Source organism: Malaclemys terrapin, chromosome 1, assembly GCF_027887155.1.
Source record: "Malaclemys terrapin pileata isolate rMalTer1 chromosome 1, rMalTer1.hap1, whole genome shotgun sequence".
In the NCBI taxonomy this organism is placed as follows: Eukaryota; Metazoa; Chordata; order Testudines; family Emydidae; genus Malaclemys; species Malaclemys terrapin.
The window spans coordinates 137,021,187-137,046,461 of NC_071505.1; the positions used below are offsets into that span (position 1 = coordinate 137,021,187).

At 47.5% G+C, this 25,275-nt stretch overlaps 1 protein-coding gene across 1 annotated transcript in view; it reads right to left on the reverse strand.

The window, feature by feature from the left end:
* LOC128832083 (deleted in malignant brain tumors 1 protein-like) overlaps positions 1–19,752 on the reverse strand; it is a 166,998-nt gene extending 147,246 nt beyond the window's left edge. The window contains 2 exon segments of the mRNA XM_054019173.1: positions 11,978–12,292; positions 19,658–19,752. Of these exon segments, the coding sequence (XP_053875148.1) occupies positions 11,978–12,292; positions 19,658–19,721 (379 nt within the window). The 5' untranslated portion in view covers positions 19,722–19,752.
* Between the last annotated feature and the right edge of the window lie 5,523 nt (positions 19,753–25,275).

Genomic DNA, 25,275 nt, shown 5'->3' on the forward strand with positions numbered 1-25,275 from the left:
GAGTTGGGGTGCTCCACTGGCATAAACTTTGCTTAAAAGCTCATTGCTGCCTTCACTTGGCCACCAAACCACAATAGAACTAAAAAGGCAATGTATAAAAAATGGAAAAGGGGGGAATTAGATAACTTCTAATGTATATTGATTGCTATGCTATGTAGAAAACTGATAAGGGAAGCTAAAGACATCAGGATAAAATCCATGACTGGCAGGGCTATGAACAATAAGTAGGAGTTTTTAAGTATACTAGGAACAAACAAAAAATCATAACAATGGTGTAGGCCCATTACAAATAGAGATGGTTAAATTTTTAATAATGAAGCAAAAAAGGCAGAAATGTTCAATAAACATATCTGCTATACGGACCCCACGTAGGAGGACTCAGGGAATGCAGCTATATGGAAGGGGTGGGGGCGGGGCTAGGGTGGCTCCTTCTGTGACTTTCCGGTACGCCATACTGCTATAAATATCTTACTGGCACGGCATACCGGAACGTACCACTGTACTTGCACCACTGCTTGTGTCTTACATATGACATTCTTGTTAATACAAGCCAGAATGACATCTCTCTTTTTTGCAAGAGCATCAAAACTTTTCAATTTGTGATCCACTATAACTCCCAGATCATTTTGTGCAGTACTGCTGCCTAATCAGTTATTCCCTATTTTGGTTTTTTTGGAGGGGGGGTGTTTTTGCATTTGATTTTTCCGTCTTAATTGTAGTATTTTGCATTTTATTAAATTTCAACTTACTGATTTCAGACCAATTCTCCAATTTATCAAGATCATTTTGAATTTTAATCCTGTCTTCGAAAGTGCTTGCGACCCATCTCAGCTTGATGTCATCCACAAATGTTATGAGTTTATTCTCTACTCCATTATCCAAGTCATTAACAAAAACATTGAATAGTGCCAGACTCAGGACAGTGCTATTATTTATCCGTAGGAACACAGCAATCACAGAGAAGCGGGATAAAGCAACTGAAAGCCTCCGGGCCTATGTTTTACCTAAAGCTCAGCATTTCCCTCAAAACCTGGGCTGATAACTTATCCCAGGAGCCCCTGCTTCTGGGGATCGAGTTTCAATCTCCTTCACTACAGATCCTGCCTCACCCCCTGTGACGTTATTGATATAATCTGGGACCATATAGATCATTGTTGCAACCAAGGTCCTGTAGTGGCACGCAAATCTTGTATAAAGGGGGTCAAATGGGATGTCTAAGACAAGGTTATGGTTTACTGGTTATGATTATGGTATCTATATGTGTGTATCACTTTTGTAGTTGAAGTTATGAATATTGGCTCTATACTGTCTGTATTTCAAACTTATGCTATGCTTCTGGGTGACATCCCAGACAAACTGGTGTTAGCTCTGCCTAGCCTGCTTGATGGCCCATTAAGGACCATCAGCTATACAATGGACCCATTGAGAGAAGGCAAATATGCCTTGAGACTCAGCAAAGTATTCAGGAACTTGCCCATGTGACTCCAGGCTCCATTTTGCTGTAATTTTCCACAGTAAGAACAAAGAGGTGCTCTTACACCTGGAAAAGACTATATAAGGCTGATGCCTCATCTCCATCTTGTCTTCAATCCTGCTTCTTACCTCTGGAGGAACTTTGCTACAAGCTGAAGCTTTGAACAAAGGACTGAGGACCCATCCCAGCGAGGGATGTATTCCAGAGACTTGATTTGAACCTGCAGTTTATTCTATCGCTGCTGCAAGCCTGAACCAAGAACTTTGCCATTACTGTATGTAATTGATTCCATTTAACCAATTCTAACTCTCATCTCTATCTTTTTCCTTTTATGAATAAATCTTTAGATTTTAGATTCTAAAGGATTGGCAACAGCGTGATTTGTGGGTAAGATCTGATTTGTATATTGACCTGGGTCTGGGGCTTGGTCCTTTGAGATCAGGAGAACCTTTTTCTTTTACTGGGGTATTGGTTTTCATAACCATTTGTCCCCATAACGAGTGGCACTGGTGGTAATACTGGGAAACTGGAGTGTCTAAGGAGATTGCTTGTGAGACTTGCGGTTAGCCAGTCGGGGGAGACCGAAGTTGTCCTAGTCTGGCTGGTTTGGGTTTGCCTTAGAGGTGGAAAATACCCCAGCCTTGGGCTATAACTGCCCTGTTTGAGCAATTTGTCCTGAGTTGGCACTCTCAGTTGGGTTCCGCCAGAACCGCATTGTCACACCCCATCTGTTCATCAGGGCTCCCCTGTTAACAATTCCCAAGCTCTCTATTTAAGATTTCCACCATGGGGGCTCCTCCCCAACAAGGTGTGGTTGTGCCTGGCTTGGTCAGAGAAAGAAGTTCAAAGCCCTTGACACCTGTATTGTCAGTTAATTACCAGTGACTGGGTTCCCTAGAGCCATTATCTGCCGTCCTGGGACATATGGGGAGCTCAGACGGGGGTTACCCTTTGAACCCTGGTAGGAAATGTGAAAATAGCAATAAAAGGAACTGAAGTGCACATAATATTCACAGAAATACAGATATTGCTCATGTTCTTTGCAGGGGTGATATTAGACAAAGAACTGACCTTGAGCTCCCAGTGTGATGTTGTGGTAAAAAGGGCTAAGATGATCGTTGGATGTATAAACAGGGGAGAAGTGAGTACAGCTGGCTGAAATGCAGGATTTCTAGTCTACAGGAAATTTCACAATTTTAAACTTTCCTGTGAACTGGAAATGACCCTAAAATTTTGTTTTGGAAACTACAGCAGATGGTGTTTCCAACTTGAAATTTGCTCCCAGAAACCACAAGAGATGTGGAGTGACACTGACATTCTTGACAGTTTCACCACTGTTAACATCAGGACAAAAACGACAATTTCTCACAGCCACTGCTGGGGCTCTGGGGCAGACTCCCCATGCGGCCTGCCCTGGACTGGGGACCCCCAGACTTCCAGACTGCTTGGTCAGCTGGCTACCTAAGTAGGCAAATAATCCAATCCAGGACATTCTGCAAGGCAGGGCTGCCCCGGAACCACAGACCCTGGAACACCAGAACCCATTCAGGACTTCCAGGATCCCTGATGCAGACCCTGGAGCTGAGCCTTGGTTAGAGCTGGGGCTCCCAGGGCTTTCAGTCTCCTTTCCCATGGCAGAGAGCCTGAAAGCATTGGCAGGGCTGCCCTGGAGGTACAGACCCTAGAAAGATCAGGGTTTTCAATTCTGGAACAATCTGCATGGCAGGGTTAACAGGAACCGACCAGGGATCCATGTTAGTTTCCACCTGACCCTCCCTGTGGTTTCAAGAAAGTTCACTGAACCTGGCTCAGTTCCATGATAAATGTTGTGTTCAACAAACTGGTATTTTCCAATGAAATTCTGGTTTGCAAGATAATTTCCTACCAGCTCTCATAGGGAGATGATTTTTCCTCTGTGTACAGCATTGGTGAGACCAATATTGCATCCAGTTTTAGTGTCCATATTTTAAGAAGGATGTTCAACAATTGGAAAGGGTGCAGAAGAAAACTACAATAAGGATTTGGGGGCTTGAAAATGTGCCTTGCAGTGAGAGATTTAAGGAGGTCAATCTGTTTATCTTATCAAAAAGATGACCTAGAAGGGACAAAACACAGCATACTAAAAGCCTTCTCAATCTAGTGGGGAAAGGCAACAACAAAGCCAGATAAATTCTAGTGGGGAAAGGCAACAACAAAGCCAGATAAATTCCTATTAGAGGTAAGGCATACATTTTTCACAGTGATGGTGATGAAATATTGAAACAAACTACCAAGGGAAGCAGAAGATTCTCCACCTCCTGAAGTATTCAGAACAAAACTGGATGCCTTCTCGAAGATGTGCTTTAGCCAGACACAAGTTATTAGATTCAGTACAGGAGTAAGTGCATTAAATGCTATAGCTTGTGTTACCCAAGAGGTTAGACTAGAATATCTAAAGCTCCCTTCTGGTCCTAAAACTTATAAAGCAATGAATCAAAAAGAAAGTTACGTTTGCAAAGTGAAGCACTCAAACATTCTTCATGCCAGACTTGTACTTGCCTGTGAACCTTCATTAGTCCCTTTTGTGACTCTGCATTATGATAAAGTCTTTAATTACATGATCAGATGCTATTTTTTCCACTTGACCTCTCCCTCATTCAGTGCAGAGGACACATGGTGCTCACGGATGGGTAGATGGTCAATTGTTCTTTATACTCACTCTTTAATGTGTGGCCATTATGTCCTGCACGTCATCCAAACACTACTCTGAATACTGAATTATTAATTACCTCATGAGATTGTCTATGGTGCTAATTTCTATATTACCCAAGTGCTTCACAAACATGAATTAATTTCTCTTCACAACACCCTGGGAGGTAGGGAAGTGTTATCTCCATTTTACATGTGGGGAACTGAAGTCCAGAGACACTATGGCCAAAATTATCAAAAGCATCCCTAAGTTTTGGTGCCCAACTTGAAACATCCAGATCCTGGTTTTTCAAAGTACTTCGCCTTATACAGCACAGCTCCCACTGACTTCAATTTACAGCAGCGAGTGCTCAGCACTTCTTGCAAATCAGACCCCCACGGTTATAAGTGAGCCACCCATAAACTGACAGCAGTAGTAGGTTGTCATCCTCTTTGTGGACCAGGACTAGAGCGGGATCAGAAGATTTTGTTGGAGGGCTTGACAAATATTCAGATGAGGTACAGGAGTAATTGGTTTAAATTCTATAGTCTTTGTTACCCAGGAGGTCAGACTAGATGATCTAAAGCTCCCTTCAGGCCCTAAAATCTATACAGCTATGAATCAAAAAGAAAGTTGCGTTTGCAAAGTGAAGCACTCAAACATTCAGAATGCCAGACTTGTATTTGCCTGTGAAACTTTAATTAGTCCCTTTTGTGACAATGCTTGCAGGTTCATTGTCCAGGATATGAACTTGGCAAAAACATAGTTGGTGTTGCAAAAACACAAACACTCATGAGAAGTGGCAATAAACATATTTCAGAAGGGTAATACCAGAACACCCTGAAACAAGGTTTTGGTGTAAACATACTCCCCAAATATCAGAGGGATAGTCTTGCATCTGAAGAAGTGAGGTTCTTACCCACGAAAGCTTATGCTCCCAGTACTTCTGTTAGTCTCAAAGGTGCCACAGGACCCTCTGATACTCCCCAAAGATGATGAAAGGAAAAAAAAAATTATCCTCCTAAAGATAAGGTCAGGATGACAGGGTCATGGATAGATATGTTTTGATCAAACCAACATGGACATGTTAAAAGGTGGTAACTAGCCATGTTAGAGGGCAATGCGTAACTTCTTTGTATAAAAGACAGGTCATAGAGGGGATGTCTTTTTCTGGCCTCGGGGGTGGGGGAGGGAGAAGTGGAAAGTCTCGTCACTCACTTAGCCAAGTCCATTGTAAGGGGCATAGACGTGCCACTGTAACTGTAGACATTGATCCAGGGAGCTAGTACTGTGCTTTGTCAGCAAAAAACCTGGTCAAGTGCCTTCGCCACTGAACCAAGTATGTGGTCTTCTTAGGCAGTTTCTTAATGTTCCTTAGAAGTAAAGTTTTGTGCATAATTTCCTAGGTTTTTAAAAAAGCAAACTGAAAATATAGACGTTTCAGGATGCGGAATCATGGTGGCACCCACATGGATTGTCAGCAGGGTTGGAACCTTTAGATTCGCCGCACAGACCTCTGCCACTTGAGCTAATGGAGTAACTGACAGCAGTAGTAGGTTGTCACCCTTTTTGTGGACCAGCACTAGAGGGGGATCAGAAGATTTTTTTGGAGGGTTTGACAGATATTTGCTGACAGCAGGGGAATGACAAAACTCAGGGATACTGGGTTCCATTCCAGGCTCTGGAGAGAGGTGAATTCTAGTGGTCACAGACCCTTCTTCCCCTGTTGCCCCAAGCCTAACCCCTTCTCTCCAACTGTCCCTGTCCCAGTCCCGTCTCTTCTCCATCCCTTGCTCTGTGTCCCAGTCCTATTCTCCTTGTCTACCCAGTTCCCGTCTCCACTCCTCAAGCTTCTCATCCCCAGTCCCAGTCTCCTTGCCAAGCCAGTGCTAGACTTCACCTCTGGCTTCCCCAGCCAAGTCCCAGTTTCCCCCCTGTTCTCTGTGCTGCCCCTCCCCCTGGGGTCCTAAGCTGATCTGTTTCTTACACTTACTCTTGTCTTGAGTTGTCCTGTCTGCCCCAAGCCCCAGTTTCCCACCCTGGATGCCTTATCCAGTCTCAGGATTCCTCTCTACGCACACTTAGTTTGTGGCAAACTGGGGTGTAAATTTACCTCACACTAGCCTGCTGCACACTGAGTGTCTGTGTGGAGCCTGCTGCTGCGCACTAACATTTCCCTTATGCTTGGAAATGGCATAAATCAAATCACACAAGGGAACTGCTAGGGCTTCTCTTCGCTACCGCACTAAATCAGTGCCATTGTATTGATGCAGCGGCACCGATTTAGCGCGTCCGGTGAGGATGCATTACGTAGATGGGAGAGTGCTCTCCTGTCAACATAAGTAGTCTACCTCATCGAGAGGCAGAAGCTATGCTGGTGGGAGAGCGTCTCTCACTGACATAGTGCGATGTAGACACTGCTTTAAGTCGATGGAAGTTACATTGCTCGGGGGGTGGGTGTGATTTAACACCCTGAGCGATGTAACTTACATCAGCTTAAGCAGTAGTGTAGACAAGGCCTCAGTGCGCAGCCACATCATCCACATAGACACTGGGTACTTGGCAGGACAGTGCAAGGTAGATTTACACCCCAGCTTCCAAGAAACTGAATGTTCATGTAGATCTGCTCTCAGTCTCCCCCACCTCACCCTGGCTGCTTATACCAATCTTGTCGCTCAGTTAGACTTAGACTCCCCCAACACCATAGTTCCTGATCTGATCTGTTTTTCCTCACTCACCTCCAGTTCCTCCCCACCTGTTCCCACTCCCAGACTCCTGTCCCAGTCAGTCCCAGTCTCCCCAGCTCCCAATCTCCTTGCTCAGCAAGTCACAGTCTCTCCCCACCCACTCCCTGTCCTAATCACCCTGCCTAGCTAATCCTAGTCTCTTCCCCCCTCCTCCCAATCACAGTCTCCTTGACCAGCCAGTCCCCATCTCCTGCTTTCACTCCCAGTCCCTGTTTCTCTCCATCCACCAGCCTCTAAGCTCAGAATATTCCCCCTGCATCCTTATCCTCATCTACTTTCCCCTCTCATCCTGGTCTGCATTCAATTCAGATAGCGTCCTCCCAACACTGCCTGGGCCCAATAGGTGGAGACAGTCTCCCTCATCTCAGTTCTAGTGCCTGATGCCTCGCCGGCCCATATCACCAAGGAGCACAATTTCAGCATAATTTTTTTGGCTACACACCTTCCCACTGTTGCAACCCCTCTTCAGGGACTGTCACCTTATTGCGGTGAAAGGGCTTGTGTGCTCCAATAATCCTCAGAGCTATGCTGTCATGAGCTTCATTTTTCTTCAAATTTGGTATAATGAGAAGATTCCAGAAAACTTGAGAAATGCCAACATTGTTACCATCTTTAAAAAAGGAGATAAGTCGGAGGGTGGGAATTATCATGGCATTGCCTTGCTATCTACAGCAGGGAAAATTCTTGACCGTATCCTCTTAAACGGATTACTTCCCCTTGCTGAGGAAATATTGCCGGAATCTCAGTGCTATTTCAGACCATCCCGCAGGAAACACGATATGATCTTTGTTGCCCACTAAATCCAGGAAAAGTCTCAGGAGAAAAATCAGGACCTGTACATGGCCTTCATCGATTTGACAAAGGCCCTCGACTCTGTCAGTCGCAAAGCCCTGTGGAAGGTGCTGGCCAGATTTGGCTGCCCTCCAAAATTTATTAAGGGCCTAAGGCTTCTTCATGATGAGATGACTGCCACTGTTCTCTGTAATGGCCTGGAGATGGATCCTTTCGTCATCAAAACTGGGGTTAAGCAAGGATGTGTTATTGTCCTTGTTAAAGACCTCCTCCCCACTGGAGTTGACATTCAATACAGAATGGATCGGCGGCTTATTAATCTTTGACATTTCCGCTCGAAGTCTAAAGTCCTCAGGGCGTCCATTACTGACCTTCAGTACGCTGATGACTGTGTCATCATCACGCACACTGAGAATCACCTTCAGTCCACACTGGATTTTTTTGCACAAGTTTACCAAAGCCTATGACTCTCATTCAAGATCACACACATGAGCCAGCACAAATCACCATTGAGGGACAGACTTTGGAGAGAGTTGAGGACTTCCGTAACCTCGGTAGCCAACTTTCTCAAAATGCAAAAACTGACAGTTAGATCCAGCATAGGATCCATTGCGCAAGTGCTTCCTTTGGGAAACTGCTCTGGTGCGTTTTCACAGACCGTGACCTATGGCAGGAAACCAAGATCCAGGTTTATGAGACAATTGTTATTCCTACACTCCTTTATAGCTGTGAAACCGGGGTGACCTATCGACAGCACCTCAAGAGTCTGGAGAGAGACTACCAATGATGCCTCTGGAAAATCCTTTGCATCAAGTGGGAAGATCGCTGCACTAACACCAGCATCCTCATTGAAGCTAATGTCACCAGCATTGAAGCAATGATCCTCACTCACCAACTCCGCTGGGCTGGACATTGTGTGCGGATGCCAGACTGTCACCTCCCAAAACAAGCCCTCTACTCTCAGCTCACCCATGGTCAGCAATCCCATGGTAGTCAGAGGAAACCTTACAAAGACACACAGAAAGCATATCTCAAGAAAACTCATGTGGTCATCACAAGCTGGGAGGAGCAAGCAATCAACCGATCTCAATGATGCTTCATTCTCCACTAGGCAGTGATCTGCTTCAAGGAGAAGTGCCTTGCCCTCAAAGTTGAAACGAGAGAGAGAAGGAAGGAAACAATAAGAACTTTCTCCCAGCAGGCAGCTGACCTATCGGGCAACGTCTGTACCTACTGCGGGCAGATCTATGATTCCAGGACTGGACTCCTGAGTCATCTCAGGACTCATATGTAAATCTGTAGTAGAGATCATTCTCAAATGGAGGGATCACCAATGATGACAATGCTGCTGCTGCAACCAATGAGGCTGTGGGCCTACAGACAACAGCTTCTTTCACTGTGCATCCCTGATTCATTCCCTGGGCATCTTCCAGCCTGTGCACTGACTGAGGCAGGGACCTTGGCGGAGGAGAATGTTTTCGTGAAGTCTGGTATTAATCCAACCAGAAACGAAAAGTGAAAGCTGGATGAAAAGGGGTTGAGAGAGACAAGGTGACTGAGGTAATATTTTTTATTGGACCAATTCCTGTGGGTGAGAGAGACAAGCTTCTGAGCTTACACACAGCTTTTCTCTGTAAGATCAAAAGTTTGTCTCTCTCCAATAGAAATGGATCCAATGAAAGATATTACCTCACTCACCCTGTCTCTCTCATATCCTGGGACTAACACGGCTACCACAACACTGCATATAAGAAGGTGACTGTCACTTTTTGGAAAGTTTTCTAGTATTCTGTCAGGACAGCATCTCTCAAAAATTGCTTAGTGCAGAAACATCACAGCTCCCGAATGTGTCTGTTCTCAGTGATATCTAGTGCACAGGACAGTTTGTAGATAGCTGACTGGTTATTTCTGGAATAATTCTGAATGGGACCAATCCTGAGTCCTTTATGCTGCTTCTACTCAGTCGGTACAAAGCAAATTCACATTACAGTCAATAGCTGACTGCCTGAGTAAGGAACCCTGGGTTTGGCCCTATGAGCTGGCCCTGCACCTCTATCCAGGGAAGACGGGGATTAGTGACAAGAATGGACATAACTATAAGGGCCATGGAAAGACTCATCCTCCTCTCCAACCTTCAGTATAGGCCTGTGGAACTACTCTGCCAGCATGGCAGGGGTTAAAGGGAGGCTTTGGGCCCAGCTAGCCCCACCCCGCTATACCTGCAGCCAATGCCAGGCGTGGGGGGAGAATAGGAGAGAGCCTGGCTCAGTTGAGGGCTGACTAGCGAAGAGACAGGAGCTACCCACCTCCCTACTTGATGGGAAGGGTCACTAGCCTGCCAGCCGAGGCAGCCACCAGGGACTAAGCACTGTCTCCCCAGCCAAGGGGGACTGTGAAGGAGACCTAGGAGCCTTCAGCAACTGAGGTAACTGGGTGACTGAAGCCCAGAGACATTGTGGGGTTCAGTCTCACCAAACTTGCACCTGCTCCACCTGAAGGAGCCTGGGATTGCAGCACGGTGCCACCCAAGATCCACGAGAGTATGGAAGCCACTAGCGAATGGGACTAGAGTGTCCATGCCCCAAACAAAAGGGACAGTGGAGCTGGAGGTCAGGGGCACCAACCACTAGGCCTCCCGGCCCTTCAAGCTGTTACAAACCCAAACTTTATTCCCACTGAAAATGTGCAGCTCCAGCTGAGATGCAGTCACAGTTTTACAGAAAGGTGCACAGAAGGGACTTTTGCTCGGATACCCCTTTGTTTGTGTGCAGCTCCCTCCTCCTGGTGAGGTTCAGAGGAGAGGGACTCCCTGCTGTGCACTTGCAAGGTGTGCAGCACAAGGAATTTCAGTTGTTATTACCAGGTTAGGGAATTTACGTTGTCAAAGTTCAATCTGTTTTCTGAAGAGTTTAAAAGTCCTGGCAATAATTTTTTGTAAAGTTCCCGCCCACCCCAGCTTTTTTATCTTTAAAAAATACTAAGAAATTGCATACAACCCCTTCCCGATATGTGAAGAGCATATTGATTTTGAAACACTCAAAATCCAGGAAAGGGTTGAGATTAAACACTGCCCTGAGCTCCCATCGCCAGGGGAGCTGGTAAAACTTTTGGAACTATGGGAAAATATTCTCTCTTCCTTGTGCTATGTCAGAGGAAGATATTATTCCTACTAAATGTTAAGAAGAGACAAGTTAAAAATAAAACTTATAATGGATCTGTCGCTGCAATGTTAACTATTTAGTCACAACAAATGCCTCCACAATATGATATTCCTGTGCTGTGTAGGGTTGAAGTATATTTTAAGGCGGACCTCTCTATGCTACATTAGATCTACAGTGCATGCAAGATTTTTAAATTTTCTATTACTGGTTGGTCCAAAATCTGAGAAATAGCAGAACAGAGGTGGGGAGTGCTCTCGGCTAAATCTAATTGTGGCCAAGCTGGGAGAATCTGCCCATTCCTTGGTCACCCTATGAGGATGGCAAAGGGGCTACATAAATGCTCCACCCTCTGTACCTCTGTGGTTGGGTGTCTGGGTCTGGATTTTGGCATGAGTGTAACATTTTCAAAAGTGCCTCAGTGACTGTGGAGCCTAAGTGACATTTTCCTTTTCCATTTTCCTTCCTATCGGCATTTTTAGATCCATTCTGAGGGAAAGGGAAAGGAAAGACGTGGCATTGAAACAACTGGAGATGAGATAATGAAAACTCTTCACAGTCAGACAGGGGCAGGGCCGGCTTTAGGCCAATTCCACCAATTCCCCCGAATCGGTCCCCGCGCTTAAGAGGGCCCCGCGCCCAATGGCAGGGTCGCCCAGAGTGGGGAGCAAGTGGCAGAGAATCCCTTCCCTGGCTAGAGGCACCTTTTTAATTTTTACTCACCCGGCGGCGCTCCAGGTCTTTGGCGGCACTTTGGCGGCGGGTCATTCAGTGCTGCCGAAGACCCGGAGTGAGTGAAGGACCCGCCGCCAAAGACTAGGAGCGCGGCCCGGTGAGTACAAGCCCCACGTGTTTTTTTTAACATGTTTTTTTTTTTTTTTTAGTCATCCCTGTCGGGACCCCGTCGAAATTGTTCGAATCGGGCCCCTCACTTCCTAAAGCCAGCCCTGGACAGGGGGATCCTTAATGGCCAGTGACATGAACAGTAATAATTACAGCTCAGTAATAACAATCATTACAGGACTTGTCTGTTTTTTGTTCATTTCTCATTAGGGTCACAGGCACACGATGCCCTCTGAGTTCAAGCTCTTTTGACTCAGGGGATTTGCCTTTCAGGACAGAGGTGGCTGATTCTTACCTGAACAGGTCACTCCAGCATCCCAGTCATGAAAACAGTTCTGCAATTTCCATTCCATGTTCCCACAGTGCCAGAGAGCAGACTCAATACCATGACAGGCAACGTTATCCAGCCAAATTGGTCCATATCCTGGTCCAAAATGAGCCAGGCCAGGGGCACTGACAGCAGCTCCACATCCCAGCTGCTTACAAACCACCTCAGCATCTTCCATGTCCCAGTTGGTATCACACACCGTCCCCCACTGATCCTGGTGTTTAACCTCCACTCTCCCGGCACAGGGGCTGCCTCCATTCACCAGCCTCAGCTCGTCAGCACCTGCAAAGAGAGACACAGAGCAGGGTCAGAGCGAGCAGGGAGCCCCCTCCCCAGCATTATCACAGCAGCATCCACGCCCAGCAGCAGGGGATCTGCACCCAGAGCCAGGAGAATGAGACATGCCCAGAGCTGCCTCATGGCACCAACTGATCCCGTCTCAGGGCCTCACACTCGGGGCTGTCAGTGCTGCAGCTCTCGCCATTTTATCCCCACTCTGGTGATTTGGGGTGTTTTTACCTGTCCCACAATAAGATGATAAAAGGCGCCAATTCACGGAGTTTCCCTTAGTCCAAATGGTGCCATCTCCTGTCACTGTCAGTGGGGCTGAAGCCAGAGAGATGCCGCCATTTCCCTATAGTCTGTCGACATGTGGGCATGTGGCCACCTGGAGTAAAGCTGGCTGCCACCTCCCACTAAAGTCCGCAGGGAACACGACTGTCTCTGTGTGGCTGAGGGGGCTGGAGAGGACCCAGGGTCCATGATGGGAAGCAGAGATCCTGAGAAAGGAGGATGGGAGAGTGAGGGGAGCAGGGCACTGGGGGGACAGGAGGCAGATTCAAGGGTTGCAAGGGAATGGGGTAAAGATGATGAGTCGGCCGGAGGACGGGGTAGGGAAGGGATTCTGGAGCAAGGGGAGGAAAGAGAGTGGGGAAGGGAGAGAATCTATATCAGGGGGCAGGAGGGACAGAGGGGAGGAGGGTCTGGAAAGGGGGGTAGGAAGGGGCAGGAGCAAGGAGGTGGGTCTGGAGTGGGAGTGGCAAGGAGGTCAGAAAGCGGGAGCAGGAAGGAGAAGTGGGGAGAGGAGGTGTCTGCAGTGGGGGTTAACAGGGAGGCAGGAGAGAGAGTCAGAAGGGAGGGGAGGGGACAGGGATCTGAAACTGGGGCAGGAGGGAGGAGTGGAGATGGAGCACAGGGTGGTCTGGATGTGGGAGCAGGGAGCATGGGGCTGGAGGGGGTTATTGAGAAGGGGGCAGCAGGGAGGGGAGGAGAAGGGGGTTTAGAGAAGGGGGTCTGCATGGAGAGAGGAGGGAGTCTGGAGTGGGGGACAGGAGTAAGAAGTGAGGAATCAGGCAGGAGAGAGAGAAGGGAAGGGGGAAAGAGTAGAGGGGGCAGAAGGAGACATGGGGAGAAGGGGGATCTTATAAGTGGGGAAGGAGGAGGGTGGGGAAAGATGAACTTGTGGGGGAAGGAGTAAGGGGGCCTGAAGCAGGGCAGCAAGAGGGTGAGGAGGGGAGGGGTGTGGAGCAGAGAAGGGGAGGTAGCCTGGAGCAGGGCACACGAGGGAGTGTTGGGGAGGATGGAGTGGGGATGGAGTGCGGGGGTCTGGTGCCAGTGGACAGGAGGAACTATTGGGAGGGGGCAGCAGGGAAGGAGAAATGGGGAGGAAGATGAAGGGGATTTTAGAACGGGGGCAGTGCTTCCCAGTCTCAGGTGGAGAAGTTGCAGGGTGGGGTGGAGTGGAAGAAGGCAGGGAAGTGTTGCTGTTTGCAAAAGGCTAAACCAAACCCGTCGTGTTACGGTGACATAATTTCTGTGAATGATTAATGTCAGGTCAGTGTGAAGGTCTCCAGTGTCTCTGTCTGTAACTCACCCCTCAACAATAACAAAATTTCTGTGTGAGTGTGAACAATGCTGCATTGATTAGCTCAGTGGTTGTCAAGCTAGTTCACAGCCAGACTTTTGTCTGTCAGGGGAACTGAACCAGGAGGGAGAGCGAAGGCAGCGCTGGGCAATGGACGGCAGTTCCCCATCTCAGGAGTGAGGGGAGGGTAAGCGCAGTCTCCAGCTGAGCGGCCAGGGGGAGCCGTGCAATTTGGGTGCATTAAACGGTGACTTTTCAGCCTGTGATTCTCACCCCCACTCTGGTAGAAGAGTAGAGGGGGGTTCTACAGTCCATAGACAGACTGATGTTATTTGTAATTTTTGTTCTGTGGCGCTTGGCATTACAGCCTTGTGCTCCCCACAGGAGTTTCGTCTCCCCACATGACCCACACATTTCCCTCTTCCACTGGTCTCCTCCCACCCTCCTCCCCTGGGTGTTTCCCCCTCCTTTTCTCCAATTTCTACCTGGCCTCTCTGCCCTGCATGTACAGGCTGCTTCTTCCCCAGGTGAGGAGCAGACTCTGCCCCCACTCCCTGAAAGCTACTTTTCTCCCAGTAGCTCTGAGTTCCACCCCCGGCCCCCAGTTGTCTCTACAGCTGTTTGCATTTCTGGGGGTTGTGGAGAGGTAAAGTTGGCTGCTGGGAGGGAGGCAGTTAACAGGGAATGTGAGGAGGGGCCACTGCCTGCCACACAGTCCTGGGATATTGGCTGGGAGAACTGGTGCGCAGGACAGGGTGTGAAGAGCCAGGGCTGTCCCTGAGACTGGGAGCAAGTATGGGCATCATTACAATGCCCATGAGTTACAGCTACATGCAGAGTTCCACTGTGACCCCTGGAACAGGATGGCTGCAACAGTGGATGGCTGAGCCAGAGACACCATGTTTATGAAGCCTCCATGGAGCTCAGAGAACAGTGCAGTTCACACCAGTATGTGGTCAGATCATCCTGCTCCTTGAATGCCAAGCAAATATAAAACGCCACTTTGGTGCAATCCACAGGGTAATTTATTCAGTTACGGCTCACTTCAGTGCAGTCCCACAGGCAAGCCATGGGGCATGGTCTGCACTAAGAAAAATAGGGGCTTTTTTTCAATGGAGTTAATTCAGTGATGACCATTCATGGCAGGACCCAAGGTTGTAACACTGCTCTAGCCAAGTGCACACACAGTTCTGTTTCCCTCCACACAGTAGAAACTAAGAACAGCCGGCAGTTTCCTTGCTCAGAAATCCCCAGCCTGCCCCTCCAGCGAGCTCCAACTGGCTTTGTTTCTTTTCTGCTTCCAAGATCCTGGTCACAACTCCTTCTACTGACGTCTCCCTCCAACAGACACAGTCTGACGCCAGTATCCTGGCCCCTGCATTGGCAACAGTGGAAACCCCGGCTTAGCTCTGCCTTGACCACGTGCCCAGTGCCTTTGGCAGTAGCCCCCACTGTCTGCAAATGTTTTTACTCCATAAAGGATTTTGATTGCTCCGTCTGTTGAGCCTAAAAGAGAGTTCTCACCCTGCCATTGGCTTTCATGAGGTCTGTGATTATCTTAGGATCATTCCCCGATGGCAGCCATCAGCACCTTTCAGGACAACAATCACATTTACATACTGCACCTATCATATGTTGGCTCCACTTCTGTGGCACAATCTGGAATAATGACCCCACCCAGCACTCTGAATGTTGGGGAAGTTCAGATCTGGGTCTGGGAGTGAAACCTGCATCTTTGACCCACCCCTGATATTTTCTCATTTGTTTGCCTGGACCCCACATCATTTTACAAATTTGTTTTCCCGCACAATGTAAATAGATCAATAATTATGAAACACGGTCTTCTGGCAAAGACTGACCTGGCCTGTACTCAGGGCTCAGGGAGGAGAATTGGGGCTCTGAGGGAAAGGGAAAAGTAGCTACATGGGGTGATATTCCCTATATTGTAAACACCCCTGAGTCACTGTGTCTGTGTCATGTGAAGCAAACACAAATTTCCAATAGAAAATAAAAACTATCTAGGGGATGATGCTCATTTCCTTATCAAGCCAACAAAAATACATTGAGCTGAGCATGGGCTTGGCATCACTATATGACGCCATCCCACAAATAACTGTAGAGTATTTTATGCTCCCCCATGTCACCGTGTCTACATCATGTGAAGCAGTCAAATTTCCCATAGAAAATAAGAAATATTCAGGGGATGAAAAACATTTACTTATAAATCCAACAAAAATGCACTGATCTGAACATGTGCTTGGCATCGCTATATGACACCATCCCACAATCGTGCAGTAATTTATCCCTCGTGTGATAATAATTGTCCATCCCCTGCAATGTCAGTCTGATCACCGGAAGCCACCATAGAATTCTTTGCTTTTTGGTCATGCACAGCTGTGTCATGGGCTCTAACCCCAGCATTATATTTGAACTTCTTGGAAATCTGAAATATAAACTCCAAGTAACCTGCTAGACATTTTGGTTTGCTCAGGAGTTTCTGGGTTCCAGCCCCCTAATCACTGCACAGTTACTGAGCGGTCTGTGAAATATACATTAGGGCAGGTTTTTCTCTACGACAATAATTTAGACCAGGGGTCAGCAACCTATGGCACGCGTGCCAAATGTGGCACGCGTGCTGATTTTTAATGGCATGCCGAGGTCCCGCTCAGCCCGCTGCTGGCTTGGATGGATGGAACCCTGGACTGGCAGCGGGCTGAGCAGGCTGAGCGGGGCCAGCGGCTGGAATCCCGGCTGGCAGGAGCCGGTGCACGGAACTCCAAACCGGCAGCGGGCTGAGCCACTCAGCCCGCTGCCACTCTGGGATCCCTGCCTCCGGCCCCGCTCAGCCTGCCGCTGCTCTGGGTTTCGGGCTGCCAGCCCCTTGCCAGCTGGGGTCCTGGCCGCCGGGACCCCAGCTGGCAAGGGGCAGCAGCTGGAACCTAGAAGTGAAAGTAAGGCGGAGCGTGCAGGCTCGGAGCTGTCCGATGCTGGAGCGCTCTGCTGCGGCTGGAGGAATGGCGCGTGGCGCGCTCCCAGCTGGGGTCCTGCTGGCTGCCGGAACTCTCCTGCAGGCTGGCACTGGCGGCCCCGTGCACCGGACTAAGCAGCAGACAGTCAGGCAAGTGAAAGGGGCTGGCGGGAGATGCGTGGAGGTGTCCGCGTCCCAGCCGGTCCTACTGCCCCTCTCTCGCCACTGTGCCTGGATACCAGGGCACTGCAGGCACATGCCGTCTCTGCGGCATGCACAGCTGTGGGCCCTGGGGGGGGGGGGAAGGGGAAGGGAGCGGCAGGCCAGGGGGTCTTCTGCCGCCGCCCCCCATTTGCCTGAAGATGCAGTGCCCCCCACACAGCTGGCCCACAGCTCCCTTGGCAGGAACAGGAACTGCGTGGGGCAGGGACCCATCCAGGTAACCCAGCTGCAACCAGGACTGTCCCAGGCCAGCCCCAAGCCCCCGCCCCCCCAGGACTTCCCCCCTACACACACACCCCAGCCCCCTGCCCTGAGCCCCTCATGCCACCCAGCCCTGACTCCTGCACCCCCCCATGCTCCCAGCCCTGACTCCTGCATCATCCACATCCCCACCCCCTGCCCTGAGCCCCCCACACCCCATCCTCTTGCCTGAGTGCTCCCCCCCACACCCACACATCCCCAGGCCCTGAGCTCCTCCCCCCGAGGGGGGTTGCAATATGACAGTACCTGTAAGAAATTTAAGTTACTTTCACCCCTGCTGGAACCCCAGACCAGCAGCGGACTAAGCGGAGCCAGAGGTGGGTTGAGCGGCTCATCCTGCTGCTGGTCGGGTTCCGGTCGCCGGCCCCACTCAACCTACTGCCAGCCTGGGGTACCGGCAGCCAGCCCAGGGCTCTGCTTCTGGCCTCAACCCAGCGATCTTCAGTCACGCCCTGCTGTAGCCCACATTGGAAAACTCAGCAAGGAAAAGTGAGGGCAAGGATCACACTAAACTGATGAGATCTGCATTTTAATTTTATTTTAAATGAAGCTTCTTAAATATTTTCAAAACCTTATTTACTTTACATACAACAATAGTTTATTTATATAATATAGATTTATAGAGAGAGACCTTCTAAAAACATTAAAATGTATTACTGGCACGTGAAACCTTAAATTACAGTGAACTTGGCACACCACTTCTGAAAGGTTGCCTACCCCGATTTAGACTGACATTTCTGATTATCAACTTCAGTGTCAGTTTCTCAGGCTAACGCAGCAGCACATCAGGTTCCCATGAAACAGCTACTGCTATGGAGTTCACTGCCCTGCCAGACACATGGATCATTCTTGTGCTGCTAACACCTGCCTAACTGGTTCCAATCACTGTATTATTTGAATCATATTTGGGACCCACATTCGATTTTTATCCTATTTTTAATCAGTTTTGGAATCTTTGGGCCAGATTCACTCCCTAAGATGTACCAGCACATGCTGATGTACCCCATGGTCTCCCTCCCATTTCTGTTAAGTCTGCCTGGAGCTGGGACACTGCATGGCAAGGAGCCTGCAACACCCTTTGTGCTGGAGAAATGAGAGCAGCTTTGAAACTGGGCAGGGGCAGCCTTGAGGGAATGGAACCAATGTGGCCATGAGAGGCACCATTACAGCACCTCTGCCATGCAGCTTGTGCTGATTGGGCTTCTCTAGGCTCCAGCTAGGATTCAGAGCTTCTCTGCTGCAGCAGAAACCCTGGGGGAGGGAGGCAGGGCTCCTGCAGGATAAATCTTCCTCCTGGCAGAACTTCTGGTACCCCCATGGGCACAGGGCATTGCACACTGCACCCCAACACATGCACACACCCCTTCCCTGGGAGGAATCAGCTCTGGGTTTATTTGGGTAAATCCTGATCACATCAAAATTGCAAAACTTCTACTGGTTTCAGTGAGTGAATGGGGGAGTGAGAAGCCAAGACCTGGCCCTTGGAGCTGTTGGATTCTGGACCAAACAGACATTTCTGTTGGATCCCAAATTATCGATGTATTTATTGGGATTTAAAATACTAAAGCAATGCCCAGCCAAGACTGTTGGCACCCAAACAACATTGATAACACACTCAAATCCCTGCAGCATGAAGTGACCATTTCAACACGAACTCAGCCAGCCAGACACCTACAGAAACTCCTTCCCACCCATTTCTCATTATGTGACGCACGGTCTGGGTCCTTCCCACCCCCAAACCCACCCCCAACCAAGTGTCTTTTGCAGTGTGCCCAGAAGGTCACCAAATTTGGCCTATTTTGGCCCAAACAGGACAACAAGTTTCAGAGTCCTGGAGGCCTCACAGAGAACACCCTGACAGCCACCCCTCTCCTTTATAAAAAGGGGGAACCAGCTCAGGTGTCCCTGCTAACCGTGCTGTGGCAGTACGGCACGAGGAGAGACGTGATCCCACAGGGAGGCCGGTCCCAGGCCATTAAGGACTTTATAAATCCTAACCGACACCTTAACCTCCACCCAGATTTGAGCAGCCAGTGCAGACCCTGCAGTACAGCTGTAACATGCTTCCCGCAAGATGCGCTGCTCAGTGAGTCACTGCTATTTGCACCACCTTCATTCTCTGAAAGGTTCTAAGGTGCAGCCCCACATTAGGGTCATTTGAACAGTCCAATCTCAAGGTAACAAAAGCCTCAGTAACATTGGTAAGGTCCAATCCTGAAAGGAAAAGTCACAACCTCCTAGCCAGGCATGGATGATAAAAAGCTGACTGTAAAAGTTACCACCCTAGTTCCAGTTAACCCAGCTCCCCTGGTGAAACACAGAGGAGACTTACCTGCTATGTCCCGAATTGTAAGGAGAAGAAGCCACAGCACCGGAGTGGAGAGATGTCCCTTCATTGCCAGCCTGACTTGCTGTCCCCTCCTCTCACTGAACTGGCTGCACCTTAGCACCTGCCAGGGCTCCTCTGTGTCTGACAAGTAACAACAAAGCAGTGGAAGGGAAATATATAGATTCAGATGCTGGCATCAGCTGCGGGAAAGAACCAATAGAAACCCCATCTGCCTTTTTAGTTATTATCAGTGGTTTTATCTGTGACTTTATGCAGCTAAAACATCCAATAAAACTCAAAAGCAACAAACATCACCATATATGAGTGATGAGCCCCCTCCTGACGTCAGGTTTACTACATCCTCAGATGATCGGGTAACCCCCAATCTCCGGAGCCGGAATGAAAAGTTCTGTACAAACTGTATCCGTGCTGTTTCTCATCCCAATAGATTCTATATCATATTAAGCATGAAATGGGAGACATTAGAGGCAGGTTATTTTATAAACTAGGAAAGAAATCCCTTGTGCCAAAGGTGATCATTACAAGACCAATTCCCAGTATAGGACATGCACAATTGTAGACAAGGACAACTCACTAGAACCAGGTTGTGTCATTCAGATCAGCTTTATTGAAGAAGAATTACTCAGCAGAATCTGAAATATTGACAATTCTTCTACTAATAGACCTTGGGGCAAGGGTGAAAGTGGGCTGGTATGATGTATCGGTAAAAAGTGGATGCAGGTACCAGCCCATACGCAGCTGACCTTAAAGCGCTGCCATACTGCTAACATCATTGCCCCTCTCCCCCCCGGCTGCTGACCCCCAGCCCCTTCTGCCCAAGGCTCTGTCCCTTCCAGGGGCCCAAAGCCGGGCCCTTGTACTGGTAAGTGCTTAATGTTACTTTCACCCCGGCCTTGGAGTTTCCTGTTTAGACTATGATTCTTAGTGGTAGAGGCAGAGCTTACGGCTTCCTGAGTAGGCCATGACCCTCTCTTGCAGTAGCAGGATGTCCAGCGCACACACCATGCCCATCAGTGCTGTCAGCAGGAGGAGGGCTCCTTAGAAACAAGTGTACTTGATTCATGGGACACAGACAATTCAAGGAACCAGCACAAAGCAAGGGAATAGCACAAAATAATGACTGGCTGGCACCACACCTACCTCCTGCTCTTCCTCAAGAGAACTGTTACAAATACTTGGATTAAGGGAAATGTCTTTAACTCTTTATCTTTGCATTTTCTCCCATGTTGCTCTTTCTGTATGGAGAAAACTCCCTGAGAAAATCTGTGCAACCAACATCTGATCCTCCTTTGAATCCCTCCTTGAGGCTCTGCTCTGTTGTGATTCTAGAAAAACACTTGACTGTGACTAGGTTGGCGGGGGGAGGTGATGCTGTGCCTCTTCCCCTTCCTTCCATCTCTTTATTTTTACCAAACTCCCTGCCCCAATCCTGCCATTCCCCCTCCCACTGCCCTCCCAGTACTTAAACAAACAGTAATGACAAAACAGGAAATTGCACCAAACTAATATAAGGGCCCCACCCTCAATCAAACATTAACCCCGCCCCTTTACCCCTTAAGCCCTGCCCACCTGTCACCGAAAGTCCTGCCCCTGGGGGTATTACTTCCAGGGTCAAGTCAGACACATGACCGGAAGCAAGGTGTGTCATGTGACCCCCTCTAAGAACTCCTCCCACTGCCCTCTACCAATCAGGATGGGTTTTGCTCCGATAGGACCTCCCCAAGAGGTGATTTGACAAATCGGGGGAGTTCCGGGGCAGGTTGACCCAGACGGAAGTGGGTCATGTGACTCCTCTAACAATGACTCCCACCACCCTCTATCAATCAGGAGGTGTTTTGGCTGCTGGGGACCACCCCGGAGAGGATATTTGACATATCAGAGAAGTTCTGGGGCGGGGTGACCCATCCGGAAGTGGTTTGTGTGACCCGTCTAAGAACTCCCCCCAATGGCCTCTACCAATTGGGATGGGTTTTGGCCACGGAGGACAGCCCCAAGAACATATTTGACCAAAATAGGGCAGGTTCTGGGGCAGGATGAACCTCCCAGAAGAGGGTCATGTGATCCCAATCAGAGTGCAGCACCATCACCCCATAAGTCCCAGCTCTGGGCAGAAGAGGCCATGTCTTACCAAGAACGCATGTTTTAGAAATTGTGGAAATGCTGAGAGGAAACATGGACTCCTTCACTATCCCCGTGAAAACTTCAGACTTTGTTTTAGCCCTGAGGGCTTTCAACCATCCACAGGAAAAGCACTACATCAATGACAGTTCCGAGGACGAGGAGGGAGTGGCTGAGGGGAGCCCTTTGGCCCAGCCGTTGATGGATAAGCCGGAACCCAACCCCAAAACCCAACTGCTCATGAGACACCCCAATGAGCGTGCCAGCCTCTCATCATCCACCCCCCTGTAGGAGGAAGGCGAATGCAGCTCGGGGGAGTCACCGGTGGCCAAGGTGAACAGAAAAGACGTCGCTCAGTTAAATGAACAATTTAGAAGTAACATTAGAGCATGTGTGTGTGTGTGTAATGGGGTTAGGAACCAGGGTTGTGTAAATCTAAAAACAAGCAGTGGGAACTTACACTTGTTTCTTTTCTGAAAATCTCTCAACAGCTTGACGATGCCTTTCTAGAGGCCCGGAGGCCCTGAACAATGTTGCATCAAACAGCAAAGATGAACCGGGTCCGCCTTCTTTTTGCTCAACGCCGATACAAATTGTTGAAGAGGACTCCGAGGATGACGACTATGAGGAGTTTAGGAGGAGGCTTGGCTTGGAACTAACTGAGCCAGTGCCACGTCGTGAGTGTAAAAAAAGTCATGTGGACTATTGCTTATTGCTGTTTATGCTGTCCTTAATCACTGTCCTAGGGAAACCTTTTTGAAGATTGTGAGGGCTGTGTCATAGATGCGCCAGGCCAGCGGCACCATGACTGTGTGACTTGGATTTAATGGATATAAACTACAAGCTCGGGGCTTGTGTGCTGAGCTGTGTTTGGGAAGCTTATTAAACAATGTTATTGCCGTAGGTGATGCTATGCAATGTCTGTGCTTAACTCAAGAACATTTAGCGCAAGGAGTGACCTTGATAGATGCTGTGCAATTCACTGGAGACCCTGACTGTGTTTTAAAGAAAATGACCAAACTGGAAGATGCTGCTTACTGCATTATATTGACCATCTGGTCCACACAAAAAGTTATAGAACCCTGATTAAGAAAAAGACTATTTGTAAGAAATCTAATAGGATAAAATTAGAGAATGGTGAGGGGACAAACATTCAATATAAAATTTGGTAGCTGTAAATAATAATAAAAAACCTATTGAAAAGGGCTTTATGACTTTCTGTGTTTCTGTTAGAAGGTCTCTGTGGCCCTTAAGTGAGCTAATAGTTTAAACGGAGCATCTTGGTTTGTTTTCAAGGAGCTGTATGTCTTTTAAATTAAAAAAAAAATTAGTTTGTGAGAACCTCGCTCTTGTGTCTTTGTGTAAAAGAGACCCATTTACAGCAAAAAGCTGAAATGTATCTTGTATAATCTTGGGTGGGGGGAACCCTAAAAATGTGTTTACAATTAAAAAAAATAAACAGGGATGGTTCAGACACGTGTTTGAGTACAATAGAGCTGACCCACTGTGTTGAACTGAATGGTTTTAACCACACCCCCACTGAATAACCAGGGTGACTGAGATTACCCACCCTTGTTGCCATCAGAGTTAATCATATTCGTGATTAGTAATTAAATTTGATGGGTGTACACCCACAGTAAGAGAGGTGGATGGGTGGGTGAGGATGGTGAGGTCTGATTAATATGGGAAGAAATAAAGCCTCAGGAGTTCACAGACGCTATTGAACAGTTTAAATATAACCCCAGGAGTTGGTAGGACTCTATTGGACAGTTGAAATGTAACCCAGGAGTTGGTTCAACACTATGGGTCATTCTTTCTAGCAACTCAAAGTCAGTAAAATAATATATTTACAAAAATAAACAAGGGTCTAACCCAAAACTGAAATATTTCAAGGGTTTACAAACCTCCACCATACTTTAGAACAAGCATTTGCTCTAAAGACCATCAAAAATTTTAAAGCTCTGGGTATTTGTAGGGTGCTTACTATGGTTGTGACACACTCATTTTATTTCAAAAACAGCCCCCAAACTTTAAGCATGAAAGAAACATGTTTAAAAAACAAACAAACATGCCCCAAGACATTCATTGATATCTGCAAGGGGCCCCCACTTGGGAATGGGATACAGGAACATTAAGCATTGTTGTGTATGGTGATTTACTGGTTTTTCATTGAAACAGAAAAATGTATTTTAACTAAAAGAAAAAAATTAGCCAAAAGCAGCCCAGTTGTGTGGACAACTTAATTCCCCCACCCCAGATCACAAAAGACAATGTTAGGGGAGAGGTGCCTAAAGTCCTCAAGTATCTATTAATTCAGAGTTGTGATGATTGGATCAACTTGCCAACTACAGACTTTTGAAGTCTGTTTGAAACTGAGGTTACGTCTACACTTCCAAATTTACAGCGCCTTTTTAAGTCTGTTTGAAACAAAGAGTTAGGATGGTATAAAAACCTCAGTTTTTTGGACACAATCCTCTTTCAAGAGAAACTATCTTGAATTGAATTGCTGCTGGACTGCAAGAGGAGATATGCTCCCTGTTTTTAACTCTGAAAATATATATTATATAATGTCACTCTTTGGCCATGCTTTCCTTACTAAATAAGATACCTTTCTTCCTTGTAGTTTGATCTGTTTAGCATGGAACCAGTAACTTTAAGCTGCACTTCACCACCAGGCCAAGGTAAAAACCCAAACCCATTTTTAACTATCGTTGTGCTTAATACTGTTAAAATAAAAAAAAAAAAGTCAGATATTACACAGATTGTACGGGGGTTTGATGGCATTTAGGGAATAATACTAATTAAATTTTTTGCTTGTTCTTTAACCCAAAGGCCCAAACAAGCATGGGGGGAAACAGAAGAGCCATATGCTAGCAACCCTTTATCCCGTGGCAGAAGGTAACTTTCTGCAATTGGCTTTTAAATGCATGTGGGTTTATTGAAAAGTATTTTGTTGCAAACTGTTAGTTTTAAACTGCTGGGGTTTTATGGCTGCAAACTGATGGTATGGTGTGTTTCAAACAGAGTGTTTTTCTGTGCAAAATGGTTTTAAATGTTGTTTTTTAAAAGCAGTTTGGTTTTTATTCTGCAAGAAAAAATGAGATTTTTTTTTAATGGGGTTGTTTGTTCTCTTAAAAGAGTTGGCTTTAATGTTTAAATTGTTAGTGATTCAGGGGCCTAAGTTAGAGATAAGTGTGTGTGTTTTAAAAAGTATTTTGTTGTAAATTGTTGGTTTGGTGTTTTAAACTGCTGGGGTTTGTGTGTGTGTGTGAGTTTGTGGAAAACATAGGTGGGTTGTTGTTTTTTTTTTTTTTTTAAGTATATGGCTGTAAACTATTGGTTTGGTGTGTTTCAAACTAACGGGTTTCTGTGCAAACTGTGTTTTAAAATGGATTTTAAAAGTTGGTTTTTATTCTGCAAAATGAGATGTGTTTTTAATAATGTTTGTGGGTTGTTGTTGTTTTGTTTTTTAAGTGGTAAAA